Source organism: Lissotriton vulgaris, chromosome 8 (genome assembly GCF_964263255.1).
Source record: "Lissotriton vulgaris chromosome 8, aLisVul1.2, whole genome shotgun sequence".
NCBI classification, from domain to species: Eukaryota; Metazoa; Chordata; class Amphibia; order Caudata; family Salamandridae; genus Lissotriton; species Lissotriton vulgaris.
In genome coordinates this window covers 474,686,988-474,714,770 of record NC_141696.1, presented here as the reverse complement: position 1 = coordinate 474,714,770, position 27,783 = coordinate 474,686,988, and the positions used below count along the sequence as shown (strand labels likewise).

Genomic DNA, 27,783 nt, shown 5'->3' with positions numbered 1-27,783 from the left:
TTGGGGTGCATATAGTTTGTAATGTTGTAATGTTAAATGAGAATGACCGTCCCTTCCCTGATCGTTATACTGTCATCCCACCACAATTACATTTGTTCTTTCCACAGTTTATTTGACTTTCCCAATTTCTCACACTCCTGAAATCCCTTTATTTTGTAGTTCACCTCCCATCTAAGACACTTATCTTATTCTCAAACATGCAAGTCTCACTGCTGCCCCCAGGTCCCATAACTTCACTACTTTTTTCTCATTTCGATACACTCGTCTCCTTCTGTATTTAAGCAGGACATCATTTTACATTTACTAAAAAGCTCTTCACTGACCACTCTGTCTCTTTTAATTTTCATCTCATTTCCTTCCTCCTGTATCTTTCAAACTTTTAAACTCATTGCCGAAAACCAATAGCCAGCCCTTCTAGATTCACAGAGTCTTCTTTCACTTTCTCAATCTGGTTTTCATTCTATCCAATCTATTTAGATTGCCCTATTAACTGTCTCCCACCACCTTCACTCCTCCTTCTATAACTAACTCTTCTTTTTACACTTCTTACTCGGTCTATCTGCAGCACTGGACTTGGAAGATCTCCCTACTTTTTGTCCTATCAGCCCTTATTCTCTCTGGCACTGTACATTCCTGGTGCTCTTCTTACACAGCTCTCTAGTCCTATTCAATGACATGTGACAGCTCTTTCTCTACATTGTGTCCTCTTCTCTAGGGTCACTTCTCTTTTCCTGTACATGACCCAATGTCAGCCAATGTTGCTCGCTTCCTTTATCCTTACTATTTCTAGGCAGATTTTCTCAACTTTTTATCGTTTACACCTGTAACAACATGATTCACAAACTGCCTTTGGTCCTTCAGTTACTAGATGTCCTTCCAAGGTTAAGATATTCTCTTTCCATTCTCCTACCTCACACTCTCCTACACCATCTTCCCCTTCACTTTCTGCTAACTTTTTAGTCTCTTTCTCCATGTAATCTCAGAATAATGTATGATTTCAATTTTTTTCTACAAGACTTATTGGTGGTCTCTCATACATGCCACTTTCAGCTCTGTGACAAGTGTACGGTTTCTTCCATCCTAACCTTTATTTTTTTCTCAATTTGACTGTTGTTCTACAGTACACGTAAAACTGTCTTTCATGCTGCTATTCAATGTCTCTGCCTTCCTTCTATTTCCTCCCATCTCTCAGTTCTCACCCCATATATCTGATTGTTTGGTATTTAAATGCATGCAGACCGTTCCCCTTCTTTCATTCCTACTAAACTTGTGCAGCTAATATCAGGTGTCTGACCTTCCCTCACACTCTCCTCTTTCTACATTTCTTTAAAAAAATACTTCGGTTAGAAAGAAGTTCCAATCAACTTTACCCTTCCATCTACAATCTAAACAATGAAATACCTCTTTACTGTCACACTTTTATTATTGTTTGTTTGATTTATATTGATGATGTACTGATCAATGTTGAAGTTCTGCGCAAATCAGTGAGTAAATAGATTACAACGGCGTTAGATGTAGTCGCTCCGAACAAGGATGTTAGACTTCCATGGAATAGACCTTTTGCACCATAGTTAGCAGACGCATTACGCCAAGTGCAACAAAATTGCATGCAAATATAATGGATTAAAATATAACACTTTTGAGAAGAGTTATATATGAAGGAACTTCACAGGTATATACAGATCTTCAATGTAATCAGAGGGTACTTCACTGGTCAAATCTTGGAATCTGCCATTGAAACTTAGAAGAGCTTCAAAATCATCAACTCTTTAACTAACCCAGAATGCCTAAATGAAAGCATTCCAAATGTGCAAAAGACTAGCTATAACCTTTTCCATGCGTCAGATGGCCGGCGGCCGGCCGATTTCACGGTGTGCGGAGGATGGCCGGGGGCCGTCTGAACTGCGCACACGTCATTTTTTTACGCACCGCGGCGGAATGTCCACTGCGGCGAAGCGGATAGTTGGGGGGCATATGATGAGGGAGATGCGTTGTGATAAGGGGGGTTCACTACTGTCAGCCGGATTTCTGATTGTGAGATTTTAAATGTTGAGCCTTTCACTCTACAAGGTAGCTTAGTCTCAGTTAAATCAGGATCCTTGTCCTGCTAATTTGTTACACAAAGGTGTGAGTTCGTTGGGACCAATACTGGTGTAAATGTGCATTATCTCTTCAAGATCGGCTCCAGTTCCACTGATTTGGAAGCATGCAATCATCACCCCATTCTGAAAACATTCAAAGCCAACCCAACCCGTCTAGCATATTTTCTACCTGCATCCTTACTGTCGGCACTAATAAAAATGTTGGAGAAGCAAGTGAATGACATGCCGCCTCATTTTTGCAATGTAATAAGATCTTGGATGCCGCTCAGTTTGTTGTTTGAGATGTGCATACCATTGAGTCAGCTTAAGATATCAATGGTGGATGAGACAAGGTGGATTTTGAATAAAAGAGATGATGCAGTTTTCAAACTGTTCAATCTTTCCGCAGCCTTCAATATTAACTCAGATAGGATCCTACATGATAGGCTCTTAGAAACAGGTGTTGGAGGACATGCCCTACTTTGGGTCAGTGCTTATCTCCAACAGCACACAAAAGACTGAGGATGAACTCAGCCCCATCCAACATGCTTCCAGTAGAACACATATTTCCACAGGGCTCGAAACTCAGTCCCACTCATTTTAATATTTATGTTACCCTATTGACTATATTGATCTGTCTGCTTGGCTTCTACTTTGCAAAGTATGCTGATGATACCCAGTTTATTTTCAGGATGGATGGAGGTCATGCGTTTTACAAGACACGGTTTAACGAATGTCTCTCTGCCACAGCAAAATTGGTGTTTAGTAATGCTTTAAAACTGAACTCAGGTAAGACAGAGTTTTTTTGTCAAACAAGATGGCTTGGTCAGACAGCTGGTAGCCCATAGAATTGGTCTTTCCTGTTAACCAATTCAGTGGTAGTGGTGAAGAACTTCGGAATGTATCTCAATGACAGTTTATCTCTCAACAGCCCAGGTAAATAAAACAACGTATACTGGATTTTTCCAGTGTAAATTGTTGAAAACAAATATCCAGGTTAGACTTTAGAAGGGCAGAATATTTCCACAAATCAGAGCCAAGCATCAGTTTTAATTTAATGTTAAATTGTTTTGATATAATAACCTGACATGGCAAAATGTAAACCTATACTCACCAAATATCAAAGTTTCAGACATGGCCTTACTAATCCTGTACAATACACTCAGCTGTACTCAGGCCCCAAGGACCGGTATTTCTGATCTAATGATAGCCCAGATAGGACCAACTATTTAATTCAATTGGGCAGTCAAGGCTCTGATGTTTGCCACAGTTTTTTGCCACTCCCTACCTGTTCGCAGATGTGATACACTGAAGCACATTTCCACCACAATACTCCATTTAGGGAAGAGTGTTGTACCATGCAGATCAGATGTCTTTCCATTTGTTGGGCTAAAGATAATAGGCATCTTGTAATTCTGACATGGCCCTGAAAAGCAGTCTGCTAAGTGCAATGTACTCACTGAACAAAACAGAAGAGGTTGGGCCACTTTGATACACACGGTCTAAACCTTTGAGCCATCAAAGAGAGAGCAAAATGGCTCCCAATTTGCTCTGCTTGAAGATTGTGCATAAAACAAATTGGTGTGACAGGAAAACTAAAATAGAAGGTGTGATGCTGATAATATCAAAGGGTTTATTCATGCCTTGAAATGTTTTTCTGTGGCATGTGCCCAGAATGAGGGAATGCTTGATGATATTGGGAGTATTAATTAACCTGCATTTAGTCCCACATTTACAAAAGATATCTTTAATCTCTTGGAGGCCTTAAAATCCAGGTCAAAGACAGTAATCCTTTTAGGAGATTTCAACATCTTGGGAGAGGCTGCAAGCAACCCTATGCATTCTATAGTAAAGGAGTTCTACGAAGATCTTTACTCCTAAGAAAGTATAACTGGAGCCGCCTATCATTGAAGAGTTGGTCGGGTATTGACGTTTTGACTATGTCTAACTTGACTATGTCAACTACCTATGACATGGTCAGCTCAAAAATTCCTAAGCTTCCATTCCTAAGATCGACCCCGGCAAACATCCTTCTTTCAGAGAAGTGCTTATCTTGTCATCTGGTCTTTTAAGCAAATCAAAAAACAACAGCAAAAACACTTTTATTCCTTGGATATGGCCTTGCAGTCCAAAATTAAGACCAGATGACATGACAGTAAAATATGGTTCACTCCAAGGCATCGGGACATTAGACAACTAAAAAAAAAAAGATCATCAGAGCTAAAGAGGATGAAATGTTGTTGGAAAAGCAGCAGACAACCCTGTAAACCTCGGCAGAGAGATCTAAGGAAGGATAGCCAACAAGAAGGTTCATTTCCAAAAATATCCATTAGGTCTGTCATTTTATTCAACATATGGCTACATATGTATCCCATTTTTGTATGGCATTTCAGAGAATCTCCATTTAAAGCTATCTTCTTGTTAATGCTGGTCTAGGCCAAATGTATTTGTAATGGAGGGAAGGTCAAATGCCCTCATTTGAATCCGTATAGAAAACCTGATCTTTAATTTGGGAAAAGTGCTAGATTGCTCTTTAATTTAAAATGTAGAGGCAAACTGGCTTACAGTGGGAAAACATTTGCTGTTTTCGGTCTTCTAGTGGCAAATAGGAGAATTGCTAAACATTACCTTCAGTCGACAGAGCCTCTAGTGCAGAAAGGGCAAGATGACATATCTGGATGGGCTGTAGCTGAAGAGCTGCATATATTTAAAACTCGTACAAACCCTAACATTGGAGAAAATATGGAGGAATGGAGAGAAATGGTTAGAGGTTCCCAGTTCCCCTGCCACTTTCCTCTCTTAGTTCACTTGAGTATACATACAAATGTAAAATTTAACAAATTATTAATTACACACTGTCTGATATTCTGTTTAGGAAACATGACAACGTATTGATCTTGCCGTTAATGGAACTCACTATGAGTCAAGATTTGGACTCAACAAGTCTTTGTTTGAATTTTTCAGTTTCTCGAGATCTGATCAGATTCCAGAGTGACACTGATAATTTATTTTATTCTACTGTGAACTGTGTACTTAATCCATCAATATTTTAAAATGTAACACATAAGGTGTCTCTCTTCATGTTCCTTTCATGAAGGAGACCCCCAGATGGTATGTGGGTATAGGGCACAAGGCGGCTTCAGCTTTCAGAAGCTCCAAAAAATGCTGCCGAATAAATCTTGCCAAGCCCCTAAATCTACACATGAAGCTGTAGTATACCTTAATCCCCCCTCTGGTGGTAGTAATTTTGAAATGGTAAAACTCAATAACAAAAAACGTAGCAGAGAATCCTGGTCCAAGATAGCTGTATGACCTATCAGGAAAGTAAGACCATGGTTATGAAATGATCTTGAGATTTTGAAGTCCTCAACATCTAGGGAGACAAAGAACTGACATTCAGCAAAGGGAGAGGTTTGAGAGTTCAGAAGTGCTTAATATGACCCAGTGGTTGCAGGAGGTGAGGACAAGCACTTCATTTTTAAAAACAGGCTGTATTTTTCCTCACCAGACTTTAACCCAAAACAAGAGAAAGGTAGAAAAGGAAGAATGAAGGACAAAGAGAAATACAGAAAAAGAGTGACAATGGAAAAAAAGTAAGAATCAAAAAGAATCAATAGGAGTGAAAAAAGAGAGAGGAAGTGGAAGATGATGGAATAAGACACATAAGGTGTAATCAAGATGAGGCAGCATCTGTATTGACAACATTCGGCAGCAGTGGTAGTGTTGTCCTAAGAAAAACTTGTTTTACAATTTAAGCACTGCCCATCCCCATCTGGACAAAGAAATGGCACACTGTATCATACTGCATCTAGGGAATAATGATGCCGGGGTGGGAAATACGCCCATATAAGGTTCCACTTTATGATGGACACAACAGTGAGATAACCTTTTTATATCAAGTTATAACCATGGACAAACCTATATAAATCTCACATTTTAAACCAAAAATCCTTGACAGCTCCAAAGTCCCATTACTCATCAATCACACTATGGGCCTGATTACGATGTAGGTCAGAAAGCCTCCGACCGATCGTCGGAGGCTTTCCCACCTACATGGTAGGCTAACATTCTGACTGCCAAATTATAATGTCGGCGGCTGGTGTGTAAACCGGCCAGGGAAACCAACTGGGTTCTGATGGGCTCAAGGAGCCCTTCGACCAGTCGGACAGGCCACATTATCCCTTTAGGAAGGCATTTCCGCCTTCGGGATTATGATATGGGTCTCTGACAGCAGTTCCATGCCAGCCTTACCAACATAGAAATGCTGTCGGGAAGTGTCTTTGGGGGCACTGTTGTGGGCACCTATGTGCCGCCCTCTCACATCCTTGCACCATATGGCAGGCACAGTCAGGTGCCTGCCACCCTATGCTGGTATGTGTAAAAACTCTCATTTCTCAATGGAAGCTTGTGCTGCAGGCGGTTTCCCGCAGTCCCTATGGTCGGTCGGTTCTCACACCGAGACGGTGTCATCCACCCAACATCATAATAAGTCCCTATATGTTCAAGGCCTTTAGCAAGTATGTTATTATTATAGTTAGCAAAACCTACCGCCCATATTGATGTAGATCTCATCATCCTTTGTATACCAACTATGTTACATTTATATGGAAATCCACAGCTGTTTGATTAATCGTTTTTAAAACAAAGTTATTCCTTCACACAGTAGGCTCACATATCATTAGAATGGAAAGATTCAAATAGACAATATAATAAAGTTTTCATCTGAATAATAAACACGTGGTCCTCGATAAAATATTAATCACGCCGCTGCATATCTGCAAGAGCAAGCCATAGCCACGGCCTATAGCCGGTGTCCAAGAGCCTGCAACACATTTGTGACACACTTTGGAAGACCCAGTCTAAATCCATGAACTTTTCATTTATTTTGAAAACTTTGCAAGGGAGTGCAAGCCCTCGGACGAAAGAGCAAGCCTTTTCTTTTAAATGCCTGTGAATTATAGCAGGGCACAGAGAATCCCACTCCTAAGACGTGACATATAAACTATAATGTATATAAAGGCACTGTTAGATGGCCCGAGCCTCTGCTGCAGTAGACACAAGAGATAGACTAATATGTCTACAGTTGGGTGGGAGTCTTGCCATAGAGATTCTGTTTATTACCTCTAGATATCGAAGAAAAGATCCAGGTCAGCTGTCAGGAGCAGAAGGAATGAGACAGACTACAGATATGCCTCTGTTCCTTCCACGAGATATCAAAGGTGTCCATAGTGGGATTGATTCCCTGTCATACAGAAGCAACTTTTTTTTTTTAATCTCTAACAGAAAGACTAGGTGCATAGCATGATAATCCCACAGGAAACACAGTGTAGTTTGTCTATTATGTCCTTCTTGGGGATTTTTTTTTAAACAAAAAAGCCTGCACTCGTTTGCAGAAACCTAGCCGTACTTGCAAAGCTTTTAAAAGAGCAAATACTGCACAGTCGTGAAAAGCCTTCCATCTCCTGTCGTGTTTTTTTTGTCTTTTTAGATAAAACATGTGCTGCCCTTTGGGGGCCTGGCGACCCTCAAAGAACATAAAATATGCCCCTGCCTGGTGAACGTAATAACAGATGAAAAATGAAAAATTCCACTGTTCATAACTTTTGGCAAAAAATGGATCCGGACCATTTGTTGCACGCCATGTGAGAGAATTAAGTTATTTTATTTAAAAAGAAAGGACACTATAGACAGTGCACATTTCGTTAATTTAAGAGCTGAGCGAATGTCTAGCGACCGTTAAGGAAAACTGAAAATAATGACTACAGCAGGGTGCATCACCACATCAACAACAGTACAGAAATGTGTATTAAAAGGAAACAGAACATTAGAAATGGAACCTGCTTCTACATGTACCCAACACACAAACGAAACAAGGCAATGACTAAGGGCATTCTTTACATGCCAAAACTAAATTACCGGTTTACACCTAATTGATATTTATAATTACATCACATGTATTTAGCGTACACCTATACTTTGCGCTCACAAATTAAGTAAAATAATTATCATTTCGAGTTAATTTAGCAATAGATGTCAATATTGTTTGAGTCCAAAATCAATGATTTGTCCTGTCTGTGCCAAGGAAACCCTTCAGTAAATGCTCTCATGACTGGAGCCGGATGTACAGCGTCAGTCAGCCTCAGAGCTCTGTGCCACAGCACTATCCAATCGACCTGTTTAGGCATCAAGACTGCATCACAGAGTGGTGTGTGGGAGAAAGAAACAATGTATGCAGGACCTGAGCTAGAGGTACCTGGAACATCTGAACATGCTTCTGTGCCAAGTCTAATGGGTTTGTGGAGCACGGTTTCATCACACAGGGTCATTAGTATGATCGTGCTGGGCTTTTCAGTAGTCCAGGGTATGACTTTCAAAATGTGGAGTCTGATCAGGTTTTTTGTGGCACTCCTTGCATAGTCTTGTTAGACCCCGTTGCTGTTCTCAGCCCATTACTTGTTCGCACAAAACAACGTCGTACTCTGGGGAACAAAATGGTTGGTTTGCGGGTTGCTCCCAATTCAAGTTAAAAACTGTGAAGTCCCCTTCATGGGTCTACACCAATGAGCTTCAGCTCAGATATTCCAGGGTCTTGGAAGGATTCTCTTCTGTTGAAGTTACCTGTTTATCCAGATGTGAGGGGAAAGCTGCCTGGTGAGAGATGATCTAAAGCTGATGGCTGCTGACCAGCTGTCCTGGGGAAAATTCTAGCCTTGTTGGATGGTCCCATGTACTCCTAAACTTTAAGTAAATTGTACCTAAGGAAGAAGGGCTGCACAACGTTTTGATATGGGCATGATGCCCCTTGTGTGGATCTAGTGCAGCCAAAAGAAACAGAAATGATGGCATAACTGACAACTTTGCAGTTATGGTAGGATCTGGCAGCTTATGAGCCTATTTCACAGTAGCTGCAATACTACTAGTACAACAACGTATAAGCTAATATTGACTACAGGTGGGTTATGTATGATAGGATGCAGGCTGGCCGGTAGTGCAGGCATTAGAACGGGCTTCATGGGCAGGTGCTAGCTGTTAAGTGTATACTGCAGATATTAGTTGACTTTGAGTCATACATATGATGATGTAAGTCAAAGACAAACCGATGAGATCAATTTGTCGAATTTTTCGAATAAGCAAGATAAGTCCCTTCATCCTGCAGCATTGGATACTCAGGTGCTGCTACAGACTCTTTTGTGAGCCAGGCTATATGATTTAGAGGTGATCTAAAAACATTTTGGACAACTAAACCTTTGTGACTAATCAAAGTATTGTTTTTAGGTCTCGCCTGTCGATGCGCATGCGCATCGAGCAAGCGAGACTATGGGGGCTTATCCACTCTTTATCCACTGCAAGGAATCGTGGCGATTCCTTGCAGTGCCCGTGACTTTTAAGCTCAATGCGCATGCGCATTGAGCTTAAAAGCGCGTGCACGTCCGTCTTGTTTTACCCGCTCCGCCCCCTCCCCTTCCCGCCGTGTCGCATTTCTCCTCCCCCCTCCCCTCTGTTCCCTCCGTCTTGTTTGTTTATTTTACCCGCTCCGCCCCCTCCCCTTCCCGCCGTGTCGCATTTCTCCTCCCCCCTCCCCTCTCTTCCCTCCGTCTTGTTACTCAGGAGAGCGAGTCTCCGCTTCCAAGCGACTCAGGCGCAACCACATTTCCTTTACTTAATCGCATCTCAGAATAGACGGCCAAACTTGTGTTGTTTAGTAATGTCGTTCTCGACTGCTTTAAGCTGACTCCAGCGGCACAGGCATTTCCGCTCCGAGCTTTTTTTACTATGTTACCGACCCGGGTTGTTTTTGACAGCCTTTGAATTTAGTCTCACCAAGCTCCCAGGTCCGCAGTTGTACATAAATCCAGGCCTGCGGAGCCTGACCTGATTAACACCTGGGCTCTATTTGTTACTTGCCCTAACGTTTACAGTGACTCCTCTGGGCATGATATTACCCATAACTTTCACCAATGCCGTCATTGCCGGCATCCCGGAAAAATTACCGGGTTGCATAGCATGACACGAGCACTCACCTGTGTAACCGCCCAGACCTCTCACATCTTGGCCCTCCAGTCACAAGCATGGTGACCATGGTATTGCTAGGCGGACGGTTCTTAGTTCCACTGTTCCATGTTTATGGTTTAATTAATCCAAAGTTTCAATTCTGGATGTCTTAATGACAGGCACCTCCCCCCCTTCTTTCATTACAGAACCGTTGGAATTATCTTCCCACAATTTGCAAGCAAACTGTGCTGCAATTGTTACTCTTCCATGTAAGTAAGTACCAATGGGCCCGCTATTGAGTAACCCTGTCTATGCTGGCAAGGACATACCAGCAGACGTGTGACTGTTACCTCTCTCCCCACAGGAGCCTCCACAGGCCCACCATTTGGATTGACCTGCGGAGGTTACCCGTCGTTTTCATACATAGTAGGTAGTGTTCACCTTTTCACACTAGTAGCACATAATTTACAACTCCACATTTTTACACCCACTTTCAGAATTATTCCCCAGGTGCTCCTTTCAGTCCTGAAGAAGACCCAGACGCCAGGTGCTCAGACAGTATTAGTTTCATAGTGTAACAGTAGGCAATGCCATTAGAAGGATTTTTGTTTAGATAGGTATTGCAAAGGGTCACTATAGGTATAATGAATACAACTTTCAAAGACATATTGTCCAGAGCTGCCAGGTTTCCCAGGTCCAGGTCCTCACACTCACTCACCCTCAACTCCTCACCCTCACTCACCCTCACTCACCCTCACCCTCACCCTCACTCTCACTCACCCTCACCCACACTCACCCTCCCTCAACCCCTCACCCTCACTCACCCTCAACCCCTCACCCTCACCCTCAAACCTTCACCCTCAACCCCTCACTCACCCTCACCCTCACTCAGCCTCAACTACTCTCACTCACCCTCAACCCCTCACCCTAACTCACCCTCACCCTCACTCACCCTCAACACCTCACTCACCCTCACCCTCACTCACCCTCAACACCTCACCCTCAACCTCAACCCCTCACCCTCACTCACTCTCACTCACCCTCAACCCCTCACCCTCACTCACCCTCACTCACCCTCAACCCCTCACCCTCACTCACCCTCACCCTCACTCACCCTCACTCACCCTCAACCCCTCACCCTCACACAGTGCAATAGGTCTCAGACCATTTCAGTTAGAGCTTTAAGAAATGTTTATGGCTTTTTTTATTTGTAATTCTTTAGCATTGGCTACAGGAAACAAAAATGCTAAACATTTACAAAAAAAAACCATAAACAATTCTAAAAGCACTAACTCTAATGGTGCGAGACCTATTGCATTTCCAATGCTTGTTATTCTTCTTAACGTAAAAATGCAAAACAAAATGAAAGCAAGGGTAAGCATAGTGAAGAATGAGCAGAAAGTTAACACAGTGGAGGATAATATTCCGCATATCTCTAAAACAACTGAGCACTGTGAACAGTTTGAGAAGGTGATGGCTAGACATCAAGGTCTTGGAAGTTGCTGGAGCTTTGAGTTGGAATCAGATAACATGGAGAAACAACATCCAAAAATAGTATTTTAGTTACTGATCAATTCACAGTTTTCAGCACAGTTTAATAAAATAAAGAGCACATTGCTTTGATGGTTCTCGGCTGAACTCTGGATATCCCCTTTCTTATAGTACATAGTCTGCTTACAAACAGATTGAGGGGAACTATTTTCTGAGCCCTAGTAAGCTCCGAGAGTTTACTCCTGAAAACGTAATAATTGATTTCTTACAGAGAACACAAGAATAGTTAAATAACATTAAAAGATGCTTAAGAGTACGTGAAGTAGTTGTTTTCTCCAAATTCAGGGTCAGGCATTACTACAAAACACATATTGACACAGACTGCTAGGGGTTGATTGCAACTATGCACAGTCAAGTCAAGTCAAGTCAGAGAATTTATATAGCGCACTACATACCCAGAGGGTTTCAAGGCGCTTAGAAAGGGGGGGAGGATTACTTGTCAAATATCCACGTTTTAAGTTGTTTTCTGAATGCTAGGTGGTTCTGGGTAAGGCGAAGGTAAGCGGGGAGTGAGTTCCATGTTTTAGCAGCCAGGTATGAGAAGGATCTGCCTCCCATGGTGGTCTTGTTGATGCGGGGTACAGTGGCGAGGGCTTGGTTGGAAGAACGTAGTTGGCGGGAGGGGGTGTAGAAGGACAGTCGTGAGTTGAGGCATTCTGGTCCGATGTCGTAGAGTGATTTGTGTGCGTGGGTTAGCAGTCGGAAAGTGATCCTCTTATTGACGGGCAGCCAGTGGAGGTCTTTAAGGTGACCAGAGATGTGTTCATTGCGTGGGATGTCTAATATGATCCTGGCTGAGGCGTTTTGGATTCGTTGGAGTTTTTTCTGGAGTTTAGCGGTAGTGCCTGCGTAGAGGGTGTTTCCGTAGTCCAGTCGGCTAGTGACCAGAGCATGGGTGACTGTTTTCCTTGTTTCGGTGGGGATCCAGCGAAATGTTTTTCTGAGCATGCGAAGAATGTTGAAGCAGGAAGAGGATACGGCGCTGACTTGTCTGTTCATTGAGAGTGAAGAATCCAGGATGACGCCTAGGTTCCGTGCGTGGTCTGTCGGGATGGGTGCTTTTCCGAGGGCTTCCTGCCACCAGGAGTCGTCCCATGCAGAGGGGGATGTACCTAAGATGAGGACTTCAGTTTTGTCTGAGTTTAGTTTCAGACGGCTTTGTTTCATCCATTCAGCAACTTCTTTCATTCCTTCGTGTAGGTTAGTTTTGGCGGTGCTGGGGTCATTGGTGAGAGAAAGGATTAGTTGAGTGTCATCAGCGTAAGAGTTGATGTTGAGGTTGTGTTGGCGGGCGATGGCCGCGAGGGGGCTCATGTATACGTTGAAGAGGGTGGGGCTGAGTGAGGATCCTTGTGGTACGCCACAGATGACTTCAGTGGCCTCGGACTTGAATGGTGGGAGGCGGACTCTCTGGGTTCTTCCGGTGAGGAACGAGGTGATCCATTCAAGTGCTTTTCCTTGGATTCCGGTGTTATTGAGGCGTTGTAAAAGGGTGCTGTGGCAGACTGTGTTGAATGCTGCAGAGAGGTCGAGGAGGATGAGGGCGACTGTGTCTCCATTGTCCAGTAGAGTTCGAATGTCGTCTGTTGCTGCGATGAGGGCGGTCTCAGTGCTGTGTTTTGCTCGGAAGCCAGATTGTGAGGAGTCGAGGGATTTGTTGGTTTCGAGGAAGGCGGCGAGCTGGTTGTTGACAGCTTTCTCGATGACTTTGGCCGGGAATGGAAGGAGCGAGATGGGGCGGTAATTTTTGAGTTCGGTGGGGTCCGCTGTGGGTTTTTTCAGAAGGGCGGTGAGTTCAGCGTGTTTCCAGTCTTCCGGGAAGGTGGCGGAGTTGAAGGAGCAGTTGATGACGTCTCGGAGGTGCGGTGCTATGACGGAGTCTGCTTTGTTGAAGATGTGGCGAGGACATGGGTCTGTGGGTGATCCAGAGTGGATGGAATTCATCAGGCGGATTGTGTCCTCAGTGGATATTGGGTTCCAGTCGTTGAGGGTGTTCAAGGGGGGAGAATGTTCAGCAGATGGTAGGGTGGGTTGGTTTCCGGGTTGGTTGTCGAAGCTGTTATGGATGTCTGCAATCTTGTTGTGGAAGAATGAGGCTAGGGAGTCGCAGAGGGCTTGAGAGGGGGTGATGTCGTTGGAGTTGGCCGAGGGATTGGAAAATTCCTTGACGATGTTGAAAAGTTCCTTGCTGTTGTGGGCGTTGTTGTCAAGTCGATCCTTGAATGCTGTTTTCTTGGTCTTTCGGATTAGTTGGTGGTGAGTGCGGGTGGCGTTTTTGAAGGCGTCCCTGGTGCTGGTGTTTGGGTCTTTTTTCCAGGCCTTTTCAAGGGAGCGGCAGAGTTTCTTGGACTTCTTAAGATCATCGTTGAACCATGAGGCCTTTTTGCTGCTAGGTTTGCTTTGACGTTTTTTCAGTGGTGCTAAGGTGTCGGCGGTGTTGGATAACCATAGGGTGAGGTTGGCGGTGGCTTCGTTTGCGTTAGAAGAGTGGGCTGGGGTGTTTAGAAGGAGCTTTTGTTCCAGTTTCTTTGCAGAGTTGGTTGGAGGTGGTTGGTGGGTTTTGGTTTGTTGTAGGTGAAGTGAACGCAGCTGTGGTCAGTCCAGAGGAGATCCGTAGTGTGGCTGAAGGAGACATGATTGCTGGAGGTGAAGATGGGGTCGAGTGTGTGACCTGCGATGTGGGTGGGGGAGGTGACTAGTTGTTTAAGTCCGAGGTTGGCGAGGTTGTCTAAGAGGGTGGCGGTGTTGCGGTCGTTGATCTTTTCAAGGTGAAAGTTGAGGTCTCCCAGAAGGATGTAGTCTTTGGAGGGGAGCGCGTGTGGAGTGATGAAGTCCGTGATGTCTTCACTGAATTTTGCGCGGGGTCCTGGTGGTCTGTAGAGGAGGGTGCCTCTGAGTGTGGTCTTGGGGTCGATGTGGATCTGGAAGTGAAGAGCAGCAGTCTGCAGTTATGTTACAGATGGACACATTCATTTTTGTTAGGCATGGGAAGATTACGTGATTTGCCCAGAATCACTGAATGTTGAGCGTCCCTGCCCAGACTCGAAACTGGATCCCCCACCTCCGAGGTCGACCGCCCTAGCTGTTAGACCACATCATATGCAAATAATACATTTCTGTATTTGTTAATGGCAAACACATCTGTTTGCAATACAAGCAGATATTTAGTCACAGTTGTTCTTGTGGCTAGCCGTTATTTGCATCCTCTCTTTACATAATTAAGGGGACCAATGCTACTTCAGCTTCTTTACAGGCAATACCACACATTTAAAAAAATGAATGAGAATATACAAAGCGGGAAAGCTAATAGACCTGCGTATAGTGTGACCTGGTATGGAGCATGTCCTACCAATGGAAGCAGAGATGTTACTGACAGTTCCATAAAGAGGACACAAGTACCTAAATTACTGCTACTTTTTAAGATATTTTCATCTGCTTCCCAAACTCTGTTTCCGATCTGATTTAGAGGCTAGCATGTACCAAAAACTCTGTCACTATGCAGGGCAAAGACTCAGTTTGTCACTTAATGTTTAGCTCCTGTTCTCAGGCATAGTATGTGACTACTGAACTGAACAATAAGTAGCCCATTTTGCAACCTTTACCACTTTATGCTAGGGTCACAGAGGGTAGACTGAAGTTCTGTGAACCAGAGTGTCTGCTATGACCTGAAAGCGCACAGGTTTCAAACTCTGGCTTGTAATTTTGATCTCACCTGGTTTTGAAAACTGGCAACTACCTCCTTGCCAATCAAATCCTAGAGTAGATTCAAGATATCTCACCAGTGAAGTTGAATTATAGATAGTAAGAACTGAGGAAACAACAAATTCTTGATGGACGATTGGACTTGGATTAATCACTGTTTCAATAGTAGAGTGTTAGAAACAGAAAGAACCGTGGTTACCTTTCAAAAGACCTTCTGGTGTGTCTAGTTAGGTTACATACACACACATGTAGATGGGAATTGTACGTGGAGCTCCACACTTTGAGAGTGAATCAAGTAGCCCCACTGGTGTAAGGACTTCAGCTACCACTTTACAGATAAGTTATGCACACAATAGGATTAGGACCAATTCAACTTACTGTTGGCTAAAACTCTTTCATTACTAATTAAAAACAAGTGGAACGGAAAAAATGGCCACATGATACAGATGTACGTTGTCCACATCCAAACATCGGCACTGACATGGACTTTCAGTTTTAAGTACTCAATCTGCAACTAGCTCTGGTATTCCATATAAGAGTATCCACACAATTTTTGCAGTAGCACGTTTGTCCTAGTTTCTATGTTTGTGGTTAATACCGTCCCATGTCTTGATGTGGTAACACATGTACAAGCTTCTATGACTTATAAAAAAATTCAAATATTTTTTTTAAAAAAGCTCTTTTTCATTTTCAGTTTTTAAGATTTACCACACCGCACTAGTTCAACAATGATATATGCGAGGAATATAGTAAAGGCAATGCCTCAGCAGCAAATTTCATACATTAATATGTAATGGTTACATATTTGAATTCACAATGGTGAGAAAAAAGCAATTGCAATCAGAGACGTACTTACAGTTGGAAGCAGCAGCAACACAAAACAATATTTGGGTGTTAACTTGATGATAATACAAAGCAACAGATAATCAAAGCAATACAATAAAAGATGATACCAGAAGATAAAATGCACACTAATATAAAAACCACTCCAGCTTTAATGGTGAGACGAATCACTAACTACAAGTCAGACCATAGTGACAGACGACAAAGAAAACATTTGTAAAGATTAGTTTGTTTGCCTTACCCGTTTTTGGTTTGCATCCCTTACCCGAAGTCCATGGAAACGAGGGTTGCTGTAGAAAAGCTTCATTTGCTCAGAAGGAAGTGGCCCGAGTACCTTCTGTATTGTGAACAGTTGGTCTATTTCACTTTCTCCAGGGAATAATGGCTGCCCATCACTTAACTCCCCAAGAATACAGCCAACAGACCACATATCTACAGCTTTTCCATAGGGGGCTCTGAAATACATAGAAGAGACTATTTGCAAACACAAAGTAACACAAATTCCATTTTGCTTCTGTCAAATTGATATCAGTTAATAAAATCCACTGACATTTCTACTAGGGAGTGAACAATGTGTGAGGGAGGAACAATTTCCTAGAGCATTTACGGCAACTGTTAGCTGCACCGATTTGGACCTTAAGGTGAGTTGTTTTGGCAGCTATTATGTTGTCCTTGTTTTGTTTCCTGTGCATAATGGGGGTCTACTCACAAAATCATGTTTGAGTGTGGGAAGTGGTATTCTTGTAGTACTACTTTAAGTACTCACAAATGCTATTTACTAACATCCAGGCAGAGATTTCGGCTTAAACCTGCCCTATCTCTTGTGTGCGGAGTTCTCCGTCACCAGTGTGGAGATCTCTGCAGACAGATGTGCATTGTTGTGCCAAATGTGGGAAGTGGGAGTTGTTGGAAAATGGGGAATATATACTACTAAATGGGTGGAGTTATGGGAAATGTAAGCAAGGTTTTAGGGAGGTACATGCACACACCCACAAAATAGTGAGACAATTGCTATTCACAAAAAAAACACCTCAATCTACTACTGTACTACAACTGAAAAAACAGGCTCAAATCTGCTCCAGCCAAGTCATGGAGTAAGTGCAGCACCCCACATTACTAGTAATTGGCAGTCCAACTCATTTTCATTGAAATCAATGGAGGCAAGGGAAAACACTAACACCACAAAAGTAAAAATATGAAGATAAATTAAGAAAATATTTTTAAACGTCAAAAACGTGTTTATTTTTTATTTTATTTGTATTTACTTTTAATTCAAATTTTATAAATACAATTTTAATTTTAGATACAAGAAATATTAAATGATTTTTGCAACAAGTCTTTAAAAACAAACAACATACAGCAAAGGGGGGAGGGAGTAAACAGTCAGCACCCTGCTATACCCATTAACAGATGTAACTCACAACAACAGCAAACAATCACTTGCAGTCTGCCCAGATAAGAAAACAAGACACAGTAAAAAAAAACATTTATTTCAATGTTGGTGAATGTCTTGCTTGTATTGCCCCTCTTCTCAGGGAACAGGAGAGGGAAAGCAACATCTTCGTCATGTCCAGGAAATCAGTCGCTGCTAGATTCTACTTCTCACCCGATGTGATACTTCACATGGTTGCAAACTGCGAGCAGGATCTCAATTCACCTACAGCCTGCTCTCAAACCACACATGCACATGGCAAAATACTGGCTGAACTTAATTTCCTGGACAATGGAGTTTTCCAGAGGGTCAGTGGTGAGGAGACACCATGGGCATATCATAGGCAAACTAATCACAATGCTTGCGGCTGGTACTGAGATGCATCACTAGCCAAGTACACCAGTTTATCGCCATGCCACAGTCATTGCTGGAAAGGCAACAAGTTGCAAGGGAATTTCATGCCATGGCCCACTGGCTGTCAATTACAAACACATGGCAATTTAACCACCCCGACACAGTGTACAATATTCATGCAACACACACTGCTCGCAAGCACTCCATCAGCATGCAAGCTGTCTGTGATGCCAGGGGCCGCTTCATTTATGTGTATGTGGCGCTTCCTGGGTGTGCACATAAGAACGCTACATCTTCCAACAGTCAAATCAGTTGGCTGCTGAGGATCTTGGTGACATGTGGCTACTAGGTAATTTTAGCTAATGCACTCTATTACTGTATGGGTGACTAGCAAATGGCATCCCAAACACAGACAGTCACAACTATACTCTATCACAATACATACGTAACAATAACATTGTAAGTATGCTTGTAATACATTTTTACATTGTGTACAAATTACCTACTTTTTAGAAAGGTACCATATATCTTTGTTGCAGTTGATGCCCGAATGCACACTGTCCTTATTTCTTCACCACCTTCCGACATCTAAATATACACCCTCAACAGAAGTACAACAAAGCACACATAGAAACTTTAGCCATTACTGAGCACACTTTTGGCATCCTCAAGTCCCACTTCAGATGTCTTGATCATAAGGGAATGGGAGCTACAGTACCCCACAGAAGTTGAGTGCAAGATTACTGGAGCATGGTGTGTATTGCACAGCATGACCATTAACGGTATTTACAGGTAGACCTTACCTCTGATCTACGAGTTCCTTTTCATGTTCCTGGGGTGCATGTCCAACTTGTGGCCTAATTTTTCACCTGAGCTTCTACCTTGATTGATGCATCGCAATGGTTGGACAGTGTCCAGCCAAAGATGAATGGGTGGGGGCATTACATCATCCACATACACCACTCTGAGGCAACACTGCTCCAATACTATGTTATCACAACCAAACATGCAAGCCACACAGTAATATGCATAAACTAACACTTTACTGATTCACTCATGCATTCACATGACATGTTATGACTATATATATATATATATCATTCACATAATTTGACATTTGCTACTTACATTACAACCCTCCTCAAATATACTATGTGCCTGTTAAAACAAAGGTCATTTTCTGCATACCACACGGTTTCATTAACCCATTCATGTTGTTGTAAGTCTTCAAAATATGTAACATATGTAATGTTTAATCAAAAGATAGCTTTTTATTGTTTTAAAGTTTTCAATGGCATGCATTTAACTTTACATTGTGATACTTATTATTTTATTTTAGTAGATTCAGACCTATGTTCTCAGGTAAGAGATCGCTCCAGGTGCAGAGATCTCCACACCCAGGGCACATCTCTCCTCCTACTGTGACACATAGAAAATAAATTACAGAAAGAGGCAGCAAACCATTCCTCAACCATCCATTCATCACAACACAATCCTCATCAATCCTTGCGCTCCTTTTGCCTTTTATCTCCTATAATGGTCGAAAAGCATGAAGAGAAGGTCATCAGTTTTTCTAAAGAAGAATTACATATGATTTCAAAAATGTCCACAGCTTTATATCAGTGGCCTGACAACCAGCTGAACAGCATGGAGTCAAATCTGGAAAGACATCACCGCGTATTGAAGTGCAGGGGGTGAACACATCTGGAAAGTGAAGGAAAGTCACACATACTGTGGGGACCTCTGGCGATGGGCATGCCCAAAGGAATAGGATGTGCTGAGAGCATCCTCTCGGTTTCAGAACCAAAAGATAAATGAATATATGTTTTGAATATGTTGGTCATCATGTTTCATGTTTTATGAGTTGCAAATATTTCCATGTTGCCTTCACCAAATGCTGTCCTGTCAAATGTTTTGCTGAGCAAATGTCTTTGATTTTATATTACTTTATGTCTATTTTTAATTTACAAGATTGATTCATAAGAATGTTTGACACACCGCAACACTGCAAATAGAAAGCTTGTTTTTTTGAAAGAATTATGAAGTCCGCCGCTGTTTAATAGCCTTACTTAAAAAAATATATCACACTGTGGGTTGTAGATTACCCTTAATAATTTTTAAGTTTATATCATGTCAGATACAGGCCTGAAATGATGTACAGCACGCCTCAAGCATATTGATATAGTTACACACATAAAATTAACCTTTAAAAGATAATACGCATTCAATGCCCATGACGACTTACAATCGTTTGCTAATAAATGTCCCGAAAGAAGCCGTGGGTGCGCCATAATTCCGACATCATCCTATGACCACTGAGTCATATCTAAGTTCCTGTTTGCCATCATAAGTGGCTGTAAGGGTAACACTACTCAAGTAAGTCTGTGGATCTCAGGTGCTAAGGTGCTATTTTGACATATCGAACATAGAAAAGGGTAATGTTTGAGGTGAAGTAACGTGCTTTACCAGCATATTGCTATATCATACACCTCAGTTGTTAAAAGTGATATGTAAAAATAATAACCTTGAATGCCAATAGGGAGTGGTGTGTTTGAAAATGTCACATTTATTGTAGAACATTGGTAAAAATTATTCAAATGAAAATGCATTATTGGTCATTGTTTGTTTCACTATCATGTAGTGCACAAAAGCCCCCTTGGGTTGCCACCGCATTACTTGCCATAAGTGCTGTTATACTGTATCTCCCGTGACTGTTTTTGTCTGTTAATATATGATGCAATATGCACTTTTTGAAAATCAAAAATTGTGAGTCTCTCTTTCCTTGTTCAGGTGTTTTGTAATGTAATGTACATGCAAATATACCTGCTTTCTAATTGAATCCGATTGACTTTAGTCAAAAGAAGAGCAGGGCCCAGGTGAAGAACAGCAAGGACCTCTAGCCACTATTCGGCTTGTCATGTATTGAGTACCACCAGTAAGCAGGAGTAACCTAACACTAGCAGCAAGAGTACACCTGCCCAGAGAGACACACTTAGAATCTAAAAGATACAGGGCGGAGACTATGGAGCCCGCTAACAGAGTGGTAAAGACGGACATCACACGCCAGGAGACAGACAACAGGGATCCTCCTCGCAAAGAAGAGGAAACATCTGCAGTATCCCAGGAGGTGGAAACCCCTGCAGCTACCCGCACCATCTCTCCAGAGGCCCCCAAAACTATGAGGTCACAGGCGGCACCCCTCCTCCCGCAAGTGCCTGCCTAGTAGAACAGTAGCTAAGGGAAATATTCCTGCCACACGTCTTTGAGCCCTTAGATGCTGTCACCCCCACCAGTCCCAATGTTTTTCACCATGACTGCTTCTCTCATGGTCATGACACAGGTGATTGCTAGTCAGCAGGCACTCTCTTGGCTTTTGAAAGATATGGTTGGTGAGGTGTGCAGTAGTGAAAGCTGACCGGTATCTGGAACTACGTAGCCTCTTGACTTCCTGGACAGCCTCTTGGTCTGCTGTAAGCAGATCTATCATCCAGTACCATCTAACATCACCCCATTCCATACTGCCCACTCCACACCACCCCATGTCCCCCAGTGTGTCTGTCTCAGCTGTTTCTACCCCTACCTCAGTGTGATCAGTATCTCTTGAGGTGTCTGGTCATGCCTTGGGAGGACACCTGTTAGGAATTGAGTAGGGGGATTGTATGATGGTGAAGTTGGAGCTACGTTTGACCAAGAACTTTTGCTCCGAACCCCAAGCAGCTTCTCTAACACCCCATCAGGTGTGGGTCCATGACTTTTCTTTTCTGTTGTATCTTTGATTTTTCATTACAAAACTGACTTTACTTTAAGTCTTTTGGACTATAATTTCGATTACTGTGTTGCACATTTTGAACCTTCATTCTACATGCCACTTAGGCTTTGAAAACAGACTTGCCCACATATGGCTCACAATGCTCGACCAGAACGAATCCTGCCTATTAATGCTACTCAACCTCTCATCTGCTTTTGAAACTGTCAAGCATGGCAATCTACTGAGCCTTCTGGAACGTAGGATGGGGCTCTCAGGCTCTGTGCTAAAATGGTTTGCCTCTGTTCTCAATACCAGAACTGAGAAAGTCAAATCCAATCAAACTCTATTCAATTCCAGTCCCTGCACTCTGGGGGTGCCCCAAGGGTCCTCTCTCCTTCCCCCCACACTTTTCAACCTATTCATTGAGCCTCTTACTGAAATCCTTAAAGCATCTAACATCCAATATCACATGTTTACAGATGACACCCAATTGTACATGAACATCTCCTCCCCTGACGATATCAAGACACTCAATGGAACCCTGCACACAACCCAAAATTGGTTAACCTCCAACCACCTCAAAATGAACACCCTCAAAATGGAATTCCTACTTATCTCACCAACCAAGCAAACCCCCATCGTGGAAAAATATTGGAAAAATCTCTCCGCTCTCAACTGCACATCACACATCAAAGACTCTCTGAAGTCGCTGGGAATAGTGCTGGATAAGAACTTAAACATGCAGGATCACATCAGCGCATCTGCCAAAAGAGTGAACTTCCAACTGAGTATCCTAAGGGAACTAAAACCCTTCTTCCCCAGGATGATTTCAAATATGCTGTGCAAGCATTAGTCATCTCATAGTTGGAATACGGCAGTGCTACCCTCTGCGGCCCACCAAGATACAGATTAGCCCCTCTCAGGGCATCTCTGAATGCTGTGGCTAGGCTCATCACTGGCTCCAAGAAAACCAACCACATTTCTCCAGTCTGGAAATCTCTTAACTGGCTTCCGTTTGAGGCAAGGATTCAATTAAAACTTGCATGTATGACACATAAAATACTGCATTTCAACACTCCTCTGCACCTGGCAAATAAGCTTGAACCGTTGGGAGGGGCCGGTTTCTCAAGGAGCTCCAGTACCTTGCGGCTCAAACCGAAGAAATTTAAAAAAATGAAAACATACAATAGTACATTCTCAGGTATTACCCCGAGAACCTGGAACTCCCTACCTGCGGAAACTAGATTGATTCTTTCAACATTCTCCTTCAAAAAGGAAGTGAAAGCTTTACTGATGAGCTTGTCGCTGAGTTAGAAGCTTTTGTCTTTCTGTCGCCTATCATGCACCACTGCTTACTTTGTTACTTGGCAATTGTAGGGTACCAATACTTGCCTCTATTATGTCACTACGTACTTGTTGTCATTTCTATATATAGTTGCTTTTCTCCCACAATTGTCTAACTATGTGTTCCGCAACTCGTCCGTAAAAGGATTTGGTGGTTCTTGTTCAGGCCCACATGAAGGCGGTCCAAATCTTGGGCACACAATACTGGACCCACTGCAGGTTGAGGTTGGTATTGTAGATTGACAGCTGGTGGGTTTAGGGCTGGTAAAGGTCGGTTGCTAGTAGGCTTGGCCATGGGAGACGTTACAGGAAGCAGTTTTGCCCTAGTTGACTGAGACATATGACTTGGCCTTGAGTACTGGCACATGCACCTGTGTGATATGACCTGTATCATCTGCATGGCAAAGCATATCACCTTGCATCCCCTTCCCTGGACAAATGCAGTTGTTCACTGCACAACTTTACCATTTCTTGAATGGATGTTTTTATCTCACCCAAGACATGGGTCATCCTCTTCAACACGCTTGGTCTACCTTCCTGGTTAGCTTGGATGTTGCCTAGTGTCTCCCCCATGTGTTGAATATTCCCCTCTCAGAGGAATGTTGATGGAAAAATACATCCTCCCAGACTACAGGATTTGACAAAGCCACAACCCTCATCTGAATGCAGGCCATCAAACAACGCCAGCATGCTGACCATCATATAGGGGTCGATAACTGGGAGGTTGTGAGGGGAATCTTGTTGAATGGGGTAGAACTCCTCCTGCCTTTCTTTTTATTCAGTTGATGAAGGTGGTATTTGCACTGTCCTGGAGAGAATAACAAAATGGTCAGCCAGGGTAGCTAAAGGCTGGGATTTGGGTTGGGGAGATTTCTTGCATAGCTGATACAAGCATCCATGCTTTTGTAATTGTTGCCAAGGGACTGGCAATCAGTAAGAATTGTCTAGAAAGCTTGAAGTCAGTCTTGAAGTCTTCTTAGAGAGGTTTTCCTGGGTGGAGCAGAAAATCTCCTTCTCCTCTTGAGATAGCCACTCTTAGCAAGATAGGTTTTCACCAGGATTACACACTGCCCCCTGCTTTCCAGGGGTAAAGCATCATCAAAGGGTCTTCGTCCACATGACCTAAAAGTAAAAGGGCATTTTCAATGCCCTTTTACTATTACCTTCAAGATTCTTCAAAGATTGTGTATACTCTTAAAATAACATATTACATCGAATTTGACAGCAATAAGCAACACTTAAACATTCACAGAAAAATCAATGTAAAGTAAGTTTTAGAAGGGATATTTTACTTCAGATGCTTACAAATATCAGCAATAATATATCTTGCCTGTTCTTGTATTGGGTGCTGGATTTGTGGATAGAATCTTAGCAGTCAGTTGCTAAACCCTGAACTTGTACATGAGTCCCTAGATCCGGCAGCAGTCAAATGTTAAATGTAAGAAATATAGTTAAGTTAATAATTATGAGAATAACATTTTAATTTCAGACTAATGTACTAAATGCAATAAGTAATACAATTTAGCATATATTCATACATCTATTATGTAAATACAAAGCAGAGAACTATTGGTAGTTCCCAAGTTTAGGTGGAGAAAAGCTCCTTTATAGAGCACCCTGCAACACCAGTGACACTCTAACATCTGCTCACTTCAAATGTCTGTTTTTCTAGCAAAGATTTTAAGCATTGGATTAGCACAGTGCCATCCACGTCGAGCTAGAAAGGGACACAGTCTTTTGCATTTGGACTGTTAACATGTATCATAAAACCTATTTATTAATAAATTAAAATAAAGCAGATTGCAAAAAGCTGTTTGTTAGTGTGAGGTGTGGGGTATATGGTTATCTGTGGGAGTGTTGGAAAGAATGTGACCTGAATGTGGATTAGGGAAATTCAATTAAAATAGAACGGTTGGTGTTCTTACCTGGAGATCCGTTAGGATTACCTGGAACAGGCAGTCTATATTGTAGGTCAGAGTGTATTGTGGAGCGGATAAGCTCTTTGAGGGGTGAGATGAAGAGGGAATCCAGGTCTGCCTCTAGGAACAGCCTTTGCGACCTATATCTTGAAATACTTCTCAGTCACACTTTTTCTTGATGTTGCTTATTTCCACCCCCAGTGCATTGATAGACTTCCAACTCCTGCCAGATGACGACCTTTTCTAATTCATTGAGTGTATGGAGACACACCATGTAGTTCCTGGCAGTGTACTACTACAAAAGTAGCTATAAGGTTTGTCTCCTCCTCAGCAAAGATTCTCTTTCTTTAGAATAAGATTGTCTACATCCTGGTGTTTGGATCTAGTTCCGGGTATTCACAAGGTCACATAGTCCAAGGATGTAAGAAATTGGACCATTATTTGCGAAGCCTGCACAAGTAATGGGTCCACAATTACCCCCTTCCTGGGAACAAACCACCCCATTGTAGCACTTGACTCTCTCAGGGTAGCCAAGCAGAGGAGTCCAAGGCCTACTCAGGGGAGGTTGTGTGGGCTAGTAATCACCATTCGCTGGAATGTCAGTATAACACTCAATAAATGATTCTCCAGTCTGTGGTTTTTCTTCAGAAAAGGAAAAGTACATTTATTACACACACAGACACTACTCAACACTGAGCAGTAATTAACACATATACATAAGGCTGATGGAAATACCTTTGATGACATTACAGATGATCTCTAAAGGGCCATCTCCCCAAATATCACAGTACCCCTCTCCCATAAAAGTAGTGCATACCTATATAAGAAAGTGTCACTCCAAATCATGCAGAACTATTGACATTATCAATGATATAACACTTAGGGGCATATGTATGAAGAAAGCGGTTTAGCGAATTTTCGCGATTCCCTATTAAGGACTCGGAAAAGGCAATGTATGTAGGATTCGCAATATTAATTGCGATTCCTACGTATTCTTTAATTGCAAATCGCAATTAAGGAATACCTTTCCATTAATGCCCATGGGCCTAGAGGCCCGTAGGAATGATTGGGAAGATATTCGCAATTTGCGAGCACCTATTAGATACGCGCAAATTGCGAATGCAATTCCAAGGATGCAAAGGTGTCAAAAGAACACCCTGTTGCACCCCTAAAATAAGCATGTGTGCACATGTGGCACACATACATGCCCTAAGGGCATGTATGTGCGCCATATGGCACTTTGAAAAATGCAAAAAAGTGCATTCTTCAAAAACATTGCATATTACCACCAACTTGAAGTTGGTGGTAATTTGCGATTTCTAAAGGCAACATCTCACAACTTGGGTGCTTCCTGAATTGCATTTAAGGAATCACAATTTGCGATTCCTTAAATGCATTTGCAGAATAGGGAATCGCACATTTTGCGATTACCTATTGTGTGAGGGCCTTTTGGGATGATACATCCCAAAAGGCTTTTTCCCGTTCGTAAACTGGCTGATTCTGAGAATCGCCTATTTGCGAATGGGAAAATGGCTTCATACATGTACCCCTAAAATACCAGAATCACGTTGTGATGCATAAGTCTATCACTGATTTCAGTATCTATAATCTATCTGCAATCACTACACTTAATAAAGCATGCAATCATTTGCATTAAAAAATCATTACTGTCAACAAAAACTTTGAATAAAGCATTAACCATTACAAAACTTCACATTTCATAATACAGAACAAAACAGCAGTACATGTGTCTGCGTCCTTCTATTAAACACTTCAGGTGAAAAAACATGCAGCCACAGAGCCAACTAATTGAGGTCATGGCACTCCCAGGCTGCAGAACAAAAGTTATAACCTGAGGAGTGCTTAACTTTTGGTTAAAAAACCAAGGGGTTCACAATTTCTTTGACCCTTTAAACTTAGGGTCACCTTGTAAATTTCTTGGGGGAGCTACTGCACTTCTGCAGCCCCCACACTTTCCTTTAGAAGTTGGTGCTGCCCCTGCTGTCCGGGGCACCAGACTGAAGGAGAAGCTTTGGAAAACCAAGCCTGCACGGCATTATGGGGCACTTTCTCACAGGATTATAAATATCAATTAGGTGGCTCCTACCGCATTCTTTTGTTGCCAAGGAGCCTCTTGTGGATTCACAGTTTGCACCCTTTGATTGGGGGCAGCTCGGGGAGCCCACCCCTGGCAGGTCATGCTGGCTGGAATCCTCCTATACTGGCACGGGTCCCAGCAGCTTGCTATTTCCCCTGCCCACTCCTTGTGGGCAGGGTGTCTATGTGTGGTCACTGCCCGTAATACACAGGCATAGGGAGCGGGGCCCAGCCAACCACTGGTAGGAGGAAAGCACTGGTGCTCCCACTGGCTGGGTCTCACCGGGGCCCAGAGATGGAGTGCCAGACCCCTCTTCTCCCTGTTGGGTGGTGCAACAGTGCTCCATGGATTCCCTTGCATCAGGGGCCCAGAGATGGTGTTCCTGGCACCTTTCTCATTTGGTGCTGGTGGAGAGAGGGCGACGGTGCTACCCTCTTTTTCTGGCTTGGCGAGGGCCCGGAAATGGGGTCTCAGCCCTCCTTTTAAAAAATGTGTCTGGGGGTTGCGATCCCTGAACCTCGTAGAGCTCTGGGGAATGGCACCCACGCATGCCCCCTCTCAGGGTTCATTAAATATTAATAAACGCTGCACCGACCCTTGGGGACTGGCCCAGCCCAGGGGTTTTGAAGACTCTGGCAGCGGAGCTTCACATGCTCCGTTTCTCCCTGAGGGGATCTGGGGGATCAAAGGTGAAATCCTTCTCCCTATGTTATCTCAGG

General features: G+C 42.9%; 1 protein-coding gene across 2 annotated transcripts in view; it reads right to left on the bottom strand.

Annotated features, from left to right (window-relative positions):
- Positions 1-27,783, bottom strand: part of CDKL5 (cyclin dependent kinase like 5) — a 1,270,306-nt gene that overhangs the window by 248,240 nt on the left and 994,283 nt on the right. Inside the window, exon 10 of one of the 2 annotated variants that reach the window (XM_086934269.1) lies at positions 16,411-16,624. In XM_086934269.1, the coding sequence (XP_086790395.1) occupies positions 16,411-16,624 (214 nt within the window). The remainder of the gene's footprint in view (positions 1-16,410; positions 16,625-27,783) is intronic. The other variant, XM_086934270.1, reaches the window with a different exon arrangement.